This window comes from Anoplophora glabripennis, unplaced genomic scaffold (genome assembly GCF_000390285.2).
Source record: "Anoplophora glabripennis isolate ALB-LARVAE unplaced genomic scaffold, Agla_2.0 scaffold728, whole genome shotgun sequence".
NCBI lineage: Eukaryota > Metazoa > Arthropoda > Insecta > Coleoptera > Cerambycidae > Anoplophora > Anoplophora glabripennis.
In genome coordinates, this window is record NW_019417136.1 from 128,866 (window position 1) to 147,108 (window position 18,243).

At 33.4% G+C, this 18,243-nt stretch overlaps 2 protein-coding genes across 3 annotated transcripts in view; both read left to right on the forward strand.

The window, feature by feature from the left end:
• LOC108910884 (adenylate kinase isoenzyme 1) overlaps nt 1-5,745 on the forward strand; it is a 32,856-nt gene extending 27,111 nt beyond the window's left edge. For both annotated transcript variants that reach the window (XM_018715626.1, XM_018715627.1), the window contains exons 2-4: nt 2,963-3,100; nt 4,616-4,987; nt 5,545-5,745. In XM_018715626.1, the coding sequence (XP_018571142.1) occupies nt 2,963-3,100; nt 4,616-4,987; nt 5,545-5,616 (582 nt within the window). In that variant the 3' untranslated portion in view covers nt 5,617-5,745. The remainder of the gene's footprint in view (nt 1-2,962; nt 3,101-4,615; nt 4,988-5,544) is intronic.
• Nucleotides 5,746-6,402: 657 nt separating this feature from the next.
• On the forward strand, nt 6,403-18,121 carry LOC108910877 (adenylate kinase isoenzyme 5-like). Its single transcript, XM_018715618.2, has 3 exons — nt 6,403-6,716; nt 15,352-15,639; nt 17,984-18,121. The coding sequence occupies exons 1-3, from the start codon at nt 6,507-6,509 to the stop codon at nt 18,119-18,121; spliced, it is 636 nt and encodes a 211-aa protein (XP_018571134.1). The 5' UTR covers nt 6,403-6,506.
• The last annotated feature ends 122 nt before the right edge of the window (nt 18,122-18,243 follow it).

The window sequence follows — 18,243 nt, forward strand, 5'->3', positions numbered from 1 at the left end:
AAACAACAGGACCTAGAAACCTGTCACCTACAATACCCATCCAAATGTTTAATGAAAAACGTGCCTGATGTCCAGATTCTATTAGAGCATGAGGATTTTCGTCGGCCCAAATATGCGTATTGTGAAAATTAAACACTCCATTTCTTGTGAACCCGGCCTCATCAGTAAAAAGAATGTTTGCAAGAAAACGAGGGTCTTCAGCATCATGACGTAGAAACCAGCGGCAAAAAACCAAACGTGCTTGATGATCATTTATTGGATTTAAGGCCTGTACTCGTTGCACATGGTATGGATAAAGCAGTTGCTCGTGAAGGATTCTCCAAACAAGAGGACCACTAATTCCTACCTCGGCTGATATTCTCCGCACACTCGTACCTGGATTCTGCTCTACCAGTGCTAGAATTTCTTCTTCTGCTCTAGGAGTGGATACCGACCTTGGTCTTCCGGATAAATGGCACTGTTTGCTCAAGGAACCGGTATCACGCAATCTTTGGTGAATTCTTCCAAACATGCGTTGTGAAGGAATCTGGCGATTTGGATAAGCGTCAACATAAAGACGTCGCGCTTCGGTGGCGTTCCCATTAGCACGACCATACATGAAATGCATGTCTGTTAATTCTGCGTTAGAGTAACCAGCCATAGCGAAAGAAAACTTGTGCACTGAGAACAACTGTCAAATACGTACTGTTTATTTCACTAAACATCAACCAACTATTATAAGAAAATACACAACGTTTTTGCAAAATAAAAAAAGGGGCTAAAAAACATAAAACATTCCATATCTCCGCAACCGTTACTTTGCAGACCCATGTTTATTGAGACTTTTCTACTTATTTTGGTTCATACTTTTACCTCCTTAAATATTTTACACTCTTTTTTAACACCCTGTATATTATAATATATTATTCGATTTTTGCACAACATAGTACAGTCCATACGGTTAAAGATGGAATGGATATCTACCAAATGGCCGTCTCTTTTGTTGCGAATTCTAATTCTTTTTAGGAAATTTTCCATAACTTTTTTCGCATAATCGGGGACCTTTTTCGCCAAGTACAGTTGAGAAAATGTGTCTGAGTGCTTCAATCGTTTCCTCGAGCAGTAGTGTACACTTTATCCTTCATATAACTCCACAGAAAGAAATTCAGTGATGATAAGTCACATGATCTAGATTAAAATTTCCGTGACGCGAAATGACATTTCCAGCGAACTGTTAAGGAGAGCACGTATTAGGCGGTCGCGGTCCCGTCGCCTCGCGGACCGTTCTGGACTGAGCTGATCGTGGTCTTTTTCAAAATCAGTCGCATTTGGCAACCGCACACATCTCGCGCTCTCCTTTAAATAGTTGCTTCATTGTTTTAATAGTTAAGAAAATGAGTTCTATGGAAGAAGTATTTTTATTGGCTCTCCCGAAATTCTTTGGAAAAAATCGGTGGAGATGCGAGCGAGACGAGCTCGGGAATGTCTATAGTAGGATCGTATTCGATGCAAAGTAGAGCAAAAAGTTGGCGGTTTTTTATCAAACGAAAATCGTGTCATCATTTTTAGGAGGCGTAAGATGAACCATTTCAAATTTAAAATGAAATTCAATGTTTAATCTGAAATACCGCTGCATACGCACTGTGTTCTGGTAGTAGCTGTAGTCGCCCAGGTACATCGAGTGTACGAAGTGGTCGGTTATACGTTAAATACTAACCTGGCGAAGCTTGATCGTAAAACAGAGAGCGCCTCCAAAAAAAAAACAAGTAAACAACAGTGACGCGTACAGAGGTAAAATGTAATACATATGTGGAAATTAAAAAACAATTTGGATTTATAATAAATTACATTTAAAATAAATAGTTTATGAGAATAAAGGAATTTTTGTAGGAACAAGGATGCCAGACGTGAACTGATCCCTTCGTCCCTTCACAATGTATAAAGAACTTATTCAATTACCCTTAAAAGCGTATGGCACTGGATCCCTTGACAGGCAATGATTTATTACTTTGCATCGAATATGATCCTACTATAGTGCAAATGCATACATTATAAAACATGGGAAGGAACACCACCGCACGCGATCGAGGCTAGCATGGTCCGCGATGCGACGGGACCGCGACCGGCTAATGCGTTCCCTCCTTTAACAAAATAAGGCTATCGTTTCACGTTTTGTGTACATAGCCCCATTCTGTTGAAAATAAACGTCTACTACATTCAGTTCTTCAATCGTAGGTCCAAAAAGTCAGTCAACCTATTTCGGTATCGCAATCGACCGTAGCAGTAAAACCGGCTTTGTTTTCGAAGAAATATGGCCCTATGACGCCGCGACTCTAAAAACCGCACCAAAAAGTCTCATTATCGATGAAGAGGTTATCTGACAATCACTCTTGGGTTTTCAGAGTCCCAGATGTGACAATGTCGTTCATAAGTGGAAATGGGCCTCATCGCTAAAACTGATTTTCTTAAAAATATCGACTTCAACCTTGCATTTCTAACCTTCATTCAGTGAACGTCCCGTCCCGCATTGTGAATGGTCTGTCGACTTCTTTTTGTTTTTAATAAGAAAAAGAGCCATGAATATCTATCATTTGGTTACGGTCAGGCTAAACAGATTACAATTACATTACAAATTGCATAGTAAATATGCGCTACTCCCACTCCGTCTCTCACTGCTGCGCGACAGTAACCATGACCACCGCTGTAAACACTTTCCAAATGTTGGAGCGAGCTACACAGAGCCTACGTATTCAGTTTTTCAAACGAATTTTGTATGTCGAGTTAAATTGACAAAAACATTTCCTTTTTAATCTGTTACATAAGGCTAATCTATTTAATTATCCAGACAACATTGTAAACTAAATTTTGAATTATATTTTTTTACTATGAAAATTTCTAGGGGGGCACCGCCCTAGAGCCCCCCCGCATCGACTCACTAAGATTTTATATTTAATTGACATTTTAACTGTTACTGCTTTTCCAGGCTCCCATTCCTGAAATAAATGTCCCCATCATCTGGGTATTGGGCGGTCCTGGGTCAGGTAAAGGAACTCAATGTGACCGAATCGTAGCCAAATATGGGTTTACCCACTTGTCGTCAGGAGATCTTCTGCGAGCAGAGGTATTGATTGCATTTATTTTTTACTTTTCAAAATAGCTAAAACTGATCACTATCACTAACTTTTTCTTCATTCTTCATTCTAATCATTCAAAGATTCATGATACACGAGTATTAATATATCTGTACATATAACGCATAGCAGCCAATTTATTTTAGATAAGCATTATCTAATATAATCTTTATTAGAAATGAATTAAAGCAAGACCAGATATATTAGTTGTTTTTAAAGGTGTTATGGCACGAGATAATTGTTAACTTTGTTTTACACCAGATTAAAAATCATCACCACTGATCAAAATGCAGTTCATTTAAATAGCTAATTATGAGTAATATTGATGATACTGCAATCAATTTTTTGATGACTAAAACTTAGCTGAAACTAAAGATATGAAAAAATATTAAACTCTGAGTAATTTTTTTGATATTAATAGTCTCCGAAATATCATTGGTTTCCTAAAGGTATATTTGAAAATTATTATAAAATTTTCATAAATAATTTTCATTATACATACTTTTCTTATATTAAGTTTCGCTGTTTAGTTATAAAATTTATTTTATTAATCTTGTTTGACTGGAAATTATTTACTTTTTAATATTTTTAATTTTTGTGACATACATATATAAATTATATTTCAAAGTGCAATGAATAAAATAAATGGACTAAAAAAGCCTACACGTTCTTCAAACATAACTCGATTTTTTCATATACCTAGGGTTTTACAAAAAAAAAAAATTATTAGAAGCCAAAAACTTTTAAATAGAGAAAAAGGTATTTACTGAAGTGAACGTAATCTTAAAAATTTTCGTTAGCATTTATAACAATATTGCAAAATAATGTCGTACCTTCAATTGTTAAAATTTTCATGGTCACATCCATATTTTTTATGTAACTTCAAAAAAGCTGTTTCAGCAGCAAATCAGAAGTAAATTTCGGTCAAAGAAGAAATTGGATTAAATATGTTTCATTTATCATTTTCACCAGGGTAACTTCACATAAAAAACTATCAAGGTACCTATTATGACCCAAAATATTTAAATAAGTTAAAACTTGTGCTCTTTAATAAGTATCTCGAAAATTAGTTATTTTGTCAGAAAGAATTTCTTTGGTTTTCACGTGGACTGTAAAGATCCTGAAATAGAAAATTTATATGCACTACATTGTACAGTGTCTAATAAAGATGTGACAATGCAAATGTTTTCCCCTCACTTTTTTACACACAGTGCGAATGATTCAGTCACAAAATGAACTGGCTGGCATTTCGTTTGCTTGACACTGTGCTGAATCATTCTGAAAAAGGATACCAATATACATATATCTTACAAGAAATACGACGATCAAATAATTGAGGTTGATCTTCCTTACAGATAATTCGATCGAATCTTACAAATATGTATATAGCAAAACATTTTTCACTGACCGTCTCCCACTTCCTAATTTACTTTAATCTATATAAACATAAATCTCTAATCACTGGAAATTTCTTGAATTAGATTTGTACTTTTACATTATTTTAGGTATCTAGTGGTTCCACTAGAGGCCAAGAACTGAATGCAATAATGGAAAGGGGAGAACTGGTACCACTGGAGGTCGTTCTGGATCTCCTTAGAGAAGCTATGTTAAAGGCTCTACCAACTTCGAAAGGCTTTCTTATCGACGGTTATCCTAGAGAAAAGGAACAAGGAATTCTATTCGAACAGACCATTGCTCCAGTAAATTTAGTCTTGTTTTTTGACGCCTCAGATGACACTCTGGTAGAAAGGTTGCTAGAAAGGGCCAAAACTTCCGGAAGAGTGGACGACAATGAAGAAACCATTAAGAAAAGACTGCATACATTCAATACTCACAATGAACATGTCATACAGCAGTATCCTGAAAAATTAAGAAAAGTAAGAATAAACTAAATTCCATATTTTCCTATACATATAAAATATAAGATTTTTCTTTATGATTTTAGAAATAAAAACGTTTACTTGCCGGAATACCAAATATTTAAGTCCGGTTAATTTATACTTACGGATTTAAAATTTCTGTATTATATATATTCTAAATTATAAAAAAAATCAGAAAGTTGAAAATTACTAATTTTATTTTTTTTTATTTTCACTGAATAGCTTTTATTTTTAATTTTAGTTCCTCCTTATTTTTCCAACGCGACTGCCTATGTTAATAATTCGATTAAAAAGAAAATAAAAAATCGCCCAGTATATATTGCGCGTTTATAAAACCAATTATTGTGTTTATTTGATATTCAGACGAACAAAAATTATTTAAAGAATTGTTTTTTCTAACATCATAAGTTAAAATTTTTCCTGTTTGGTACCAACCATAAGTCACTTATGTTTCGTGTCTTATTTATGCTTAAATCAAAATTCTCTTCTTGAGCAAATATTTGGATTAGTTTATTTGGAAAATGCACCACTCAAACTTGTGTATTTTGTTGCAGATAAACGCAGAAAGAGGTCCAGATGAAATTTTTTCTGAGGTTACTTCGTATTTGGATCCTTTAGTATCATAATACAAATTTTGATGTAAGGAAAATGCATTGGCCTTAGCAATAAGCACATCGAACACCACAATTTATTAAAAAATGTTGTTACTTAGGTTAATTATTTATTTGCAATATACTTTTCACTGTTACAATTTACATTTTATTCGTAATTAATATGCAAGGTTCCGACAAAAAATTCATCGCTCCTACTTTCATATTTAATAAACTTCATTTTCTTGAATCATACCTAACTTACAAGAAGCTTATAAGTTGTGGCAAAAATATTATCTTGGAGAAATTTCTAATGACAGCAGATGTCACTTGACAATTCGGTCTAATAGTAACCAAAGCGAAAACTTTTTCATGTATGACTTACCTATTTGTTTTATATAAGTATTTTTAAAATATATTTTTTTTTAGTTTTAATTAATTTGAGCATGTTAAAAACGTCATAAGCACTGCGATCATTAGGTATCTTACTTCAACTAGTAAAAAACACTTACTGACCCTAATACTTAATAAACTATAATTTATACAAGATATACAGGTATGTAATAGAGAAACACATTAATAACTGTTCAAATTTTAAGGTCTTTATGTATTTATTGAAATCGTCAGAACATTTAAATAAGTTATCAATGTAGTAAGAATGCTTCCAAAAACACTTTTTACCTTATGGTTACTTTGATGTGTAACAAAAAACGTCACTGTCAGTTTTTTTATTTTGAAGTCTGGTTTTACTAATCTTTTGTGAATCTTGTACAAAAATTTTTAGGAAACCAAAATGGGTCTTGCATTTTCTTGTGTAGCAAAAGTAGGTACCAACTTTCTTATATATCGTTACTTTATTAAATCTATTTTCTATTCCAACCCTGGCAACTACTTAGGATATCAACGTAGACAGACTCGATGTTGACATGACACCCTTGAAAAATAAAAATTTGCCAATAGTCTGGATATCTGGACAGCAAAATACCGGAAAGAGAACACATGGAAATCTTATAAAGGAGAGGTTCGATTATGAGCATATCAATACAACCGAACTGTTGCGACAGGAGGCAGCTAAAGAGACCGAGCGGGGAGTAATGATCAAAGATGCAATGAATTTCAAAAAGAAAATACCAGACGTAAGGCATTCGTTACACAATGTTTAACTAATTATTTAGCATCATCACCTAATGCTAAATGCATTTGACATACGAACAGAGTGACATTTTCAAAAATTTGAGTAGCTGTACTATACAAAGCATAAAATTTAGGAAAAGGAATTTAAATGACGTAGCTAGCTATGTTTTGCGTCCTATCCTGTAGGAACCGTATGAACCAAAAATATTTAATGACAGTCGTACCGCCCCTGAGCAATTTGAAAATAAAGCTGCGTAAATGCGTCTTCAGTTGACACTTCTACTATATCATAAAAGTGTATAATCGTCTAAATTCCTAAAAACAAAGCAGTTTAAGTTTTGGGAAATATGTCTTGAATTCACGTATATCAATTCGGCATCCGTAGAAGCAATTAGACAGTCATGAAAATCTGTTGGAAGGTACTGAAAGATAAATTATATCGATATGAAATGCAATTTTTTAGTAGTTTTGAGTAATTTGAAAATAAAAGAGGAGTTTTATTATTACAACTAATTAGTTTCTAAGCAATTTAAAAAATAACTACGTACTATGGTTTGGTAGAAATTAATGGTAGAAGTTTTTAAGTTAAACAAACACTTAGAGTCCTTTGTATTTACCCTCTTTTTATTTTTAAGGGTATCTCAAGCGTAGCTTATACAGGGTAGCCCATCGAAAACGTACCGCAAGGCATTACAGGGTAGTGATGAACTTGTCAGCAAAATCCAAACACAGGTAAAGTTTGCTTCTGAAGGGGACAACTTTTGGCGCAAAAAGCATAGCAAAATCTTCAACCCCCTAAGTGGGGGTGCCATCCCCCAAATTTTTTTAAATGGGAATGGGGTCAAGTGGGGGGTCATTAGAAAGGTCTCTATACATCGATTCTTACTTTTTGAAAATCGATCCATTATTTTAGAAAATATGCAGCTTTGAAAATACGAACAATATTTTTGACGAGAAATGCGAAAATCGATTTAATTTTACTTCAAAACTTACGGTATTAGCTTGGATTTACCAAGAAAGAATTCGCTGTTTTTTTTCTGATTTGCGAATTCTTTAGCCTGATTTTGGTGAGCAAAAAATTGTCTTTTTGTTTCGTATTTAGATAGGCCACAAGATGTTGCTAGATAACTGTCTTGTGACTTGTAGTTGAAGAGTACCAATACTGCCGAGTCTTTTAATAAAAAAGAATGAATGCGGAAATCGCCGAACTGTTCAACCAACGGCATCCTGAGAAACATGCGTCTGAAAAAATTGTTCGCGAATTGGTGGCCAAATTTCGCGAAACTGGCTCCGTTCATAACAAAAAGAGGCAGGTTAAAAATCTAGTACCGGATTTCATTTAGTATAAACCTACGGAAATAGCGGTATTGGGGCAAGTGGCAATGGATAGTACGCTGAGTACAATGCAATTGGTTACTGCGACAGGAGTGAGTCGTACAAGTGTCCAACGAATATTAAAAAAATACAAATTCCATCCTTATAAGATTCGGCTAGTGCAAGAGCTAAATGAAGACGATTTTGATCATCGTTTGCAATTTTGCGAAATAATGACTGAACGAGCGATAAACGATAATTTCCTCTTTAATGTGTGTTTTTCGGACGAGTGTACGTTCTTCTTGAATGGTTTAGTGAATCGCCATAATTGTCGTTACTGGGCTGATACCAATCCAAGGATTTTCCATGAGACACACTCCCAACACCCCCAGAAGTTGAATGTATGGGCAGGTATTTTTGGACTTTGCATTGTAGGTCCTTTTTTCCTTCCTGGAAATTTGACAGGCGATATGTACTTGGATTTACTACAAAATATCATCGACCCAGCTCTAACAAATATCATAGGGACGACCCTGCTTACAATGAACACGAACTGATTTTCCAGCAAGACGGAGCTCCTCCACATTACTCGCTCAATGTGCGCAATTACCTAAATGAGACGTTTCCAGGACGCTGGATAGGACGAAGGGGTGCAATTGAGTGGCCCCCTCGGTCACCCGACTTAAATCCTTTAGATTTCTTTCTCTGGGGCACATTAAAAGCAAAGTTTACAGCACTCCACCTGATACCTTGGAAGATCTGCGAGGACGAATCATTAATGTATGTCGCGAAGTAACACCGCAAGTGCTCCAGAATGTTCGACAACGGTTTGAAGACAACCTGTATCATTGTATGCAAGTTGGCGGACAACATTTTCAGCATTTACTTGACTAATACCGTAAGTTTTGAAGTAAAATTAAATCGATTTTCGCTTTTCTCGTCAAAAATATTGTTCGTATTTTCAAAGCTGCATATTTTCTAAAATAATGGATCGATTTTCAAAAAGTAAGAATCGATGTATAGAGAATTAAAAGCCTCAGGGGGTTGAAGATTTTGGTATGCTTTTTGAGCCAAAAGTTGTCCCCCTCAGAAACAAATTTGACCTGTTTTTGGATTTTGCCGAAAAGTTCTACTACCCTGTAGTGCCTTGCGGTACGTTTTCGATGGGCTACTCTGTATACTACAGTTAAGAGGAACGACATTTAAGATATTTTTTTTATTTAATAGTTTCGAGTAGATTTTCGTATCTCCTTTGTTTCGGAAGACGTTACTGACACTGAAATATAAATTTTATCCCGTATACAGGGTGATTTCACTTTAAATACATAAACTGCAGGACTAGATTCATTACCAAAAAATGAGTAGAGTTTGCTCTATAATTTTTTTCCTGTCGGGACTCGGTATTCGAGATACAGGATGTTAAAGTTTACAAAGAATTATATATTTTTTCTCCCATATCTTCATATTGCGTTTAACGATTTGAATGAAATTTACTGCAGCATGTTCACTTAATAAGACATTTTATTGAATGTAACATTAACCTTGTGGCTTTAACTGGTGGCGTGCTACTGGAGGTGCCGCCCCATTTTCCCAAGAAAAAAATACCCCACTGGTGGTTTTTTGTAGAAATAATGTTACATTCAGGTACTGTTACGTTAAATGAATGAAACATGTTTATTGGTGTTTTTTAATAGTAGCAGTCGTTTAGGAAATATTTGGGTTTGTTTTTAGATTTTATTGAATTTTCTTGGTGAATTAATTCGTTTCTTTGACTCCTGGTTTTAACCAGTGTCGTGCTATTAAAGCCTCCGCTAACTTTTCCCAAGAAGAGAATACGCCACTGGCGGTTTTTTGTAGAATGAATTTTATTTCTGGAAAAGATATCAAACTCATTAATAAAATAACAATAGCAAATACATAGGTCTAGTGAGTAATTAAATAACGAGTCCTACTAGACCAGGGTCGATAATTTTTGAAACCAAAAAAAATTATAGTAGGATGAAATCCATTGGAAAAGAAAGAGAATATAACAGAAATGAAAGGAAAAATAATTTACGGGCGATCTGAGGTCGGGAAGGGGAAGAGGGCGAGTTTTTAAGGGTAAAAAACGGTTTCCCTTAATTTCCGGAAAAACTACAAGTCTTATGGAAAAAAGTTAAGTGGCAAAGTTGTAGGTAATAAAAAGATCTACAACTTTTGTATTTACACTTTTTTCACATAACCTCAAAATTTATGTGAAAAAATCAAATAACCAAGTTTTTGGTTTTTTATTTTTCTTTTACAAAAAAAAATTTTTTTCACGAAATTTGGTGAAAACTTACCTATTTATGTCCCAAACACGCTGTAATTTTTTTGATTTGAAATATTTATTTTTTCACCTTATTTTTACTTAATATCGAAAAAGCACCCTAATTTTCAATCGAAAATTCTCACGTCAAAATATCTGCTTTTTTAAAAACGTCGGTGGGCTTTTTCTTCGTTGAAATCTCTACTTTCTGATGGTGTAAAAAAATATATATATTACTATGGTAAGTTTTCTCAGGAAATGCAAAGAAACGAAATAAAATCCGAAATTTTTTTTCTAATCATTATGTACAATTTTGAGCTATTTATTAAAATTTACACTTTAATTACTCGAAAAACGTAAGATTCCATGTTACATTGATAAACAAAAAAATTACAAGTCGAAATATACTATTATAATTAACAACCAAATAAGTTAATAAAGTTAATATTTAATAAGACATCTACAATATTTTGAGAAAGTTGTAGAATCTTCTTTCGTTTCTTTGCATTTCCTGAGAAAACTTACCATAGTAATGTATATTTTTTTTCACCATCAGAAAGTAGAGATTTCAACGAAGAAAAAGCCCACCGACGTTTTTAAAAAAGCGGATATTTTGACGTGAGAATTTTCGATTGAAAATTAGGGTGCTTTTTCGATATTAAGTAAAAATAAGGTGAAAAAATAAATGTTTCAAATCAAAAAAATTACAGCGTGTTTGGGACATAAATAGGTGTTTTCACTAAATTTTGTGAAAAAAAAATTTTTTTGTAAAAGAAACAAAAAACCAAAAACTTGATTATTTGAATTTTTCTATCTTTTTTATATCTTAAAGCTTACTAACTGATAAAAAAGACAAAACAATCAATTTTTGCAGATGGGTTTTAAACAAATATGAGTATGTGGACTAACTTTGCGCATTGTGGTCGGTAAATAAGTAAATTATCTTCTAAGCGGCTGCTACTATTAAAAAAACACCAAGAAACGCTTTTCATTTACTTAACGTTACAATACCTGAATGTAACATTATTTCGACAAAAACCGCCAGGAGGGTATTTTTTCCTGCGCAATATGAAGATATGACAGAAAATATAATTTTTTTGGAAACTTGAACACCCTACCCTGTATCTCAAATACCTACCACGCCCCCAGGAAAAAATGTTTATAGAGCAAACTCTATTTATTTTTTGTCAACTAATTTATTCCTGCAGTTTATGTATTTAAAGTGAAATCACCCTGTGTAATGTACAATATGTAGTGACATTTAGCATCATTATCAATATGAACGCAATATCAGTTGTATGAAGTTTACCGACAATAGACTGATTAATAAAAACTAGTCTAATACTTATACATTTTGATAAAATATTGTCACATTATCTAATAAAGATTATATTAATTTTATTTTGTGCTATTCAACATTCCTCAGATAAAAATATGAAAAACAAAACCTTGATCCGGAAATGCACTGTTTTTAAGATATGGATTTTCAAATTAAATTAAAAGTATTTTTTTATATATATCACTTTAATTTACCTTAGTGCAACTTTCAAGAAATATTGATATTAATATATTTCTTAGAATTTAACCACAAAGTAAAAGCACAGTTTAAAAATATATAAATCTAGACTGGTGAAAGTATACGTTGAAGTCTAAGTATCTGCAAGAGTTATAGTACGTAATACTACATCAAAACTATTTCTCAATTGAGACAGCTAAATTTTAGCAAATCTTGAAGTTAATAAAACCTAAATTGTGTCTAATTTAGGTTACAAACTTGTATTAAATTAACCTTCAAGTTTTCTAAGTACGTATTTTGACCTGTCATTTTTTTACTTTAAAAATGATCTGACAGTCATTTTTACTTAAAATAACTTTTAGATCTGTTCCTTTAACAGCAAAATTACATTTTCATTACCTATCTAAATTACTTCAAACGTGTATGACTAGTTTACCTATGGATTCTTTCCATGTAGGTAACTAATTAAGGTTGTGTTCCGATATTATCCGAATTACCATTTCTGGTTTCACCGAGTTAACGGTTGGTAACTGAAAAGAAGGGAATAATGGACCCGCTTCGGTAGTGAAGAGAAAACAAAATTATTAAAACTAACTTAACCCTGCCTAATCTAACATTTTATTGTTTACAGGAAGTAGTGAGCGTGATGTTTTATGTATAGTTTTATTATAAAAAATAGGCATATCTATTCAATAGCTAGTACCTACAAAAAAATTATTTAAAAAATGGATGTTGCACAAGCTTTTATATTTTATAATAAATTTATTCTCATCTGATAGTTCAGATTCTGATGATAAGGTGTATCATTTCTTTCGTGGAGCAATGGGTAAATAAATTCTAAAAACACAAACACTGTAAAGTAAACAAGTGCCACAAACCACAAGTGGTTACAAGTTTACCGATTAAAAACGCCGGTTACTTGTTTGACAGTTGGTTAACCAATTTCAGGTAATCACTGTTCCAAAATTATACAGATTTCAGGAAATGACAAATAATGGAACGTTTAACCAGGGTTTTGGTTAACCATGTTTGATATCGGAACATTAAATAAATTACAAGGTGAATGAGAATTTATCCGAAAAAAAATTTTGAATGTACTCTTAAAGTACAGGTAAAAAATCAAAAAGGGCATTCCGAGAATGATTTAAAAATACGCTTCTGTACGGCACTGGAAACTGGTCCACTGTAAAACCCGACCTGGCGCAAGGCAAAGCATGCAGTCGTGGACCGGCACAACGGCAAAGTGTAATAAAAAATGAACGCCAAAAAATTAAAAGAATTTCTTTCCTAAGCAAAGAAATAAATAAAATTTTATAACACCTATTTTATATCGGCAAATTCAACTGTTTTTACCAATATTGTTATTATTAATTAATTAAATTAATTTGTATTATAAATTAATAAAATAATTTGACATACCTGATATTATAACAACTGTTAAAAATTTTGTCCACCGACGTGTTAACACCATAGCACAAATACTTCACCATAACACAAATGTCTTGCTTCACCGTAACACAAATGCTACACTATAACACAAATGTGTCTTGCCTCACCATAAATTAAAGCGATATCCATCAACTCCGAGTTGCTATGCACGTAAGCCATTTTTGACACTACTTGGAAAAGTAATGTAATACCTACTAAAATCGGATTTCAGTATTCGGAATCGCCTGAGATCACGTGGAGAGAGAGCGAATTTCGTACAGCGCACAACGCGAATGACGCTAGAGACTACAGTAACCCAGCGATGTAAGGGATTTAAATACTATAACTCATACAATAATTTTTTTCTCGGAAACTATAAGGACTTTATAATTTTTTACGATATTGACTCATTTTTGACATTTTTCGTGACGCATCTATTCTCTAATTTTTTCGAATAAGTTGTTAATCACCCTGTATATTTAATTGAGTAATTAGGTAGTAGTGAGGTTATGAATGTCAAAGCAGATTGAATTGCATGGTTATGCTACCGATTATTACTGGAAAATAATATATGTTTCAAATTATGCCAATACCCTCTTCGGACCAATGAAAGTGCCTCTCATCAACTGTGAGCCTGGATCCACGTGCATGCGTGATAACGGATCCGTTGTATCCACGTGATCATCAACATCCAATAGTGTATCAGCAGAGCGAGTTGACACTCCGTCAAGGTCAAAACGGATGAAAGTTGGTTAACTTCAACTTTACATCACGTATCAGTTCAAGTGACATCATTCTAGCAGAATGACAAACAGTCAACATTAACCTGATAAAATGGTTTGTTTACCTTTGATTGTTTATCTGTATGTTTAAATTTAAAAAAAAATGAGGTGGTGATCCGTAATGCTTTTTAATACATTATTTTAGTAGATTATATGTTTTCATTTATGCTTACATATATAAAAAAATTGTTTTGAGATTAGGAAGACATTTTAACCTAAAAAGGTTCGACATAACCTGAAAATTAAAAATTTTTAGTTTTAACAACTTTAACTGAAAGAACTGAAGCAGCAGAAGTCGCGTGGTACTAGTTCCGCCATATTTTTCCATTAGTTCTGAGAAGCTATTTTATAATAAACATTTTTGATTATTGAAAAACATTAGTATAGAATTATTTCACAAATTCTAAGTTAATATTTTTGAAATTTTATACTCTAGCAATATAATACGAAGCAACCTATATTCTTTACAAAAAATTGAAAAACATATTTAAAGTAAAAAAAATGTTTCCTTAAAAACTATAAAATATTTAGGGCACGTTAAACTTTTCAAGGGTAGAATTAGTATATTTACAATTAATATTGATTGGCAGTAAAATGTTGACGATGAAATTGCTTCCACAATATAATTATACTTCGCCCTGTAGTATTATACTCGATTATTTTATAGTAGGTAGCTTTCTGTTAATCTAGAGTTCTATTCTTTTAGATTAATGACTGTTGTACTGGAGAACATTTTACAGCATATTGGTTACGCGATGTAGAAAGATAACTTGCAACGCAATAAGTGAGATGAATGATTTGGTCCATATCAGGTCTTAATGGCCGGAAAACATAGTATTTACCTGTTTACGAAAGTTTTAAGTGATTTAGATTTATTTATAAATAAAAATGAGACAAATAAATATAGAAGTTAAGTAATTTTAACACAAGGTGCTACTTGGGTAACGAATTTGGTCGATCCCCATATCTATGGCACTGATAACTGAATTTCAGAGTTATATATTATTTGCTTACTTTTACCTGAGGAATATTCCTTAAAAGTTTATGCACGTCCTCGTTATATTCCATGTGTTAATTATTATCGATTACATAACCACAAAAAAGTGGGAGGTTTTTGGGGTTACTGAATCCGAATTGCCAATTGATTGACCCTAACGCAGAGCTAATCGGGTAAAACAGACGGATTCAGCGACCCCAAAACCATATAGATACCATAATCTTGTCTTTCGGACCTTCCACTTTTTTGGTGTGGCTGTGTTATCTGTATAGATATGTCTTCTTCCAAATTGATTAATAATTTTTCGATTCAGGATATCATCATTGACTTATTGAAAGAATCTCTCCTAACTGCCACAACAGACAAAGGATTCGTAATCAGCAATTTTCCCAAGAATGCGAAACAAGCTGTAATGTTCGTAAAAGAAATCGGCAACGTCTCTTTTATCCTCCACCTCTATTCTGATACTGGATGTCTGATAAACAGGGCCAAAGAGAGATCTGAAGACAATTTGAATGAAGACATTCTTAAAAGGGATATCATATTTGCCAGCAGAGATATCAGATTGTCTCTAATGAAATTTACAGACAAAGTGGAAAATGTAAGAGAATTTGCAATGTCAATTGTTCAAGTCAACGAATCGAGTCAATAAATACAGGGGGAAGGGGGTGTAATAACGATTTTACAACAAACTTCCGGATTGATTTTCGTTAAAATAAACAAGGAAAACCGCTATCTAAATGCAAAATCTGAACAGGTGCTAAATCATGACATTAGAATTAGGAGGACTTCGAGGGTTCTTAACTATAAAAAGTTGTCTGAAATCGCAGAAAACCCTTTACAAGTTTAAATCAATCATTTCCAAATAAAACTTATAGTACATTATGTAACGAGTGGGGGAAAGTTGCTAATAGCGCCACGCGGACGCAGTTGACGCACGAGCGAAGCGAGTGCGGAAAGCGCCGAAGTGGCGCTATGGCAACTTTTCCGAACGAGTTGCACATACTATTTTCTATCACAAGTGCGAGTCGTTATGGGACCTATAGCATAGGGGGTTAGGTGCACGGAAAGTGCTAGATAGTACAACAGCGTGATGTTATTTTCATAGCATAACATCACGCTAGAGCGTTGCGCTATGAAAATAACATCACGCTGTTGTACTATCTAGCACTTTCCGTGCACCTAACCCCCTACACTATAGGTCCCATAGCGAGCGCGCGTGATAGAAAGTATTTTTAATTAGAATGCCTGATAAAAGTCCGAAACTCATAAGGAGCATTGTTAGCAGTGGAACTGTAAAAATCAATATACTTCACAGTATTACCAGAATTTGCGATTATTTGGGTGAAAAATAACCAGACGAGCAGATTCAACTAATTATATTTGCGTAGATCTGCATATTTTTTGAATAATTAAAACAAAATAATTGGCTTTCAGTTATAATCCATTCCTAACGAGCTCATTGCGTCGGATTCAGCAACCCCAAAAATGGATAGACATGTAGGTATTTGAAATTGAACTTGATCGGATCAAACGGATAGCCGATTCGGATTGAGCGATCCCAAAAACCTATACCTATAGAAGGTAGATATATTGGTTTACTTTGTTGGAAATTGATTCTCTACATTTGACCTTGAACTGACCTTAACTCAGACCTGATCGGGTCAAACAGACACCGGATTCGGATTCAGCGACTTCAGCGATAGATACCATGGTTTTGCCTTTTCTTTTTGTGGGGCTATGATATTTTTTGCATGCCGAAATTTCTGGTGTCGAAGAACATTTTGAAACCTTATTTAAGTTTGTTTTTAGAAAGTAACCTTTTGAATTTGTTTGAATTAGCTTAAAACCTTCAAAATAGAGTAAAAAAATGAAATAGCTTCTTTTTAACAGTTAAAACCCCTCGACCATTTTTAATACATACATTATTAAATAATTTTTATTTAAATTTTCCAGGAGGTAGTTACGACGAGGGTAATGCAGCTACTATTAGTATGCTTCATATATTCTAAATAGAAACCTAAAGCTTTTCTGTTTGATTTGAAAACAGCGTGTGTTTGGTTATTATTGGTTATATGAAAGTAATAAATACCAAATGACGAATAAATAGCTATACGTAAAATCATTATCAGATTGTATATGACGAAGAAAATTAAATGTGACTTGTACTTACTATATTTTACAGCTATAATAATCCAAAATATACGCTGCTATGTTCTAAACAAGAGCTTACAAACTGGAAAATTAGAGATATCCTCCCTTTCCTGGGCAGCAGCAAAAATTGTTTTACCAAATTACTCTGTGTTCAACTTCTGTAGTAGGTATACACCAACATTTTCACACAACTCCACAAGTGAAAGTAAGAGGATTCATAACTAGTGATCGAGCAGGCCAATAATGTAGTTCATTTATTCCAAATCAACGTGCCTCAGACACATTGTTTAAATATTGAACAACATTTTGTATAATATGTGCTCCTTTGTCTAAGTAGCACGTCTTGTAGAATTGAACCTTTTCCAACAGAACTAGTAATGTATCTACTAATTAAAAAGTCCAAATAGTTTTGCCCATTAATGCTTCAGTGACAAATTAAATAATCTCCCTCAACAATGAGTATTATGAAAGTACAAAATTAAGTTGCGTTTAACAAAAATAATCTCATCTGTAATTAGAATTGTATCGAAGTACAAAATAAGATAAAGTAAGTAAATTGTAAATTACGCTTAAGAACAAATATTTTTAACAATTACACAGCACTGCAGACACCCTGAGAAATTGATCAAAAACGATGTTTCACGTTCATTATTTTCAGTAGAGCCCTTGGATATCGTGCCAGGAAAAATAGATACTCTTATTTATTTTGTTTGTCTTAACGACTGGAATCAATCCTTAGTGTTTGTCACTTCATCGCTATTACACCCCCTATCTATATGCATGCATTTCAGATCAACACCCATGATCCACCAGATTCCGTATTTGGTACTATCGAAAGAGCTTTTACAGAAAGACTGCAGCTCGCCCCACCCATTGCTGCAGAAACTGATTACGTCCAACAGCAAAACAATATACAAGAGGAAATTTAGTTTATTCGCCTCGTCAATCGCTATAATAGCCATTGTAATGGTCATTCGTTCAAATCATTAAAGCATCATTCATTTGTCCTAATAAATTACTTAATAAGTACATCAGTCTATTATTCGTAAAC

Bases quoted from the DNA above. Each gene is read 5' to 3' on its own strand.
- LOC108910877 (XM_018715618.2), top strand. From the start codon at position 6,507: ATGACACCCTTGAAAAATAAAAATTTGCCAATAGTCTGGATATCTGGA. The intron at 6,717-15,351 runs GTAAGGCATTCG...TTTTCGATTCAG, and splicing joins TCAAAAAGAAAATACCAGAC to GATATCATCATTGACTTATT. The intron at 15,640-17,983 runs GTAAGAGAATTT...CATGCATTTCAG, and splicing joins TTACAGACAAAGTGGAAAAT to ATCAACACCCATGATCCACC.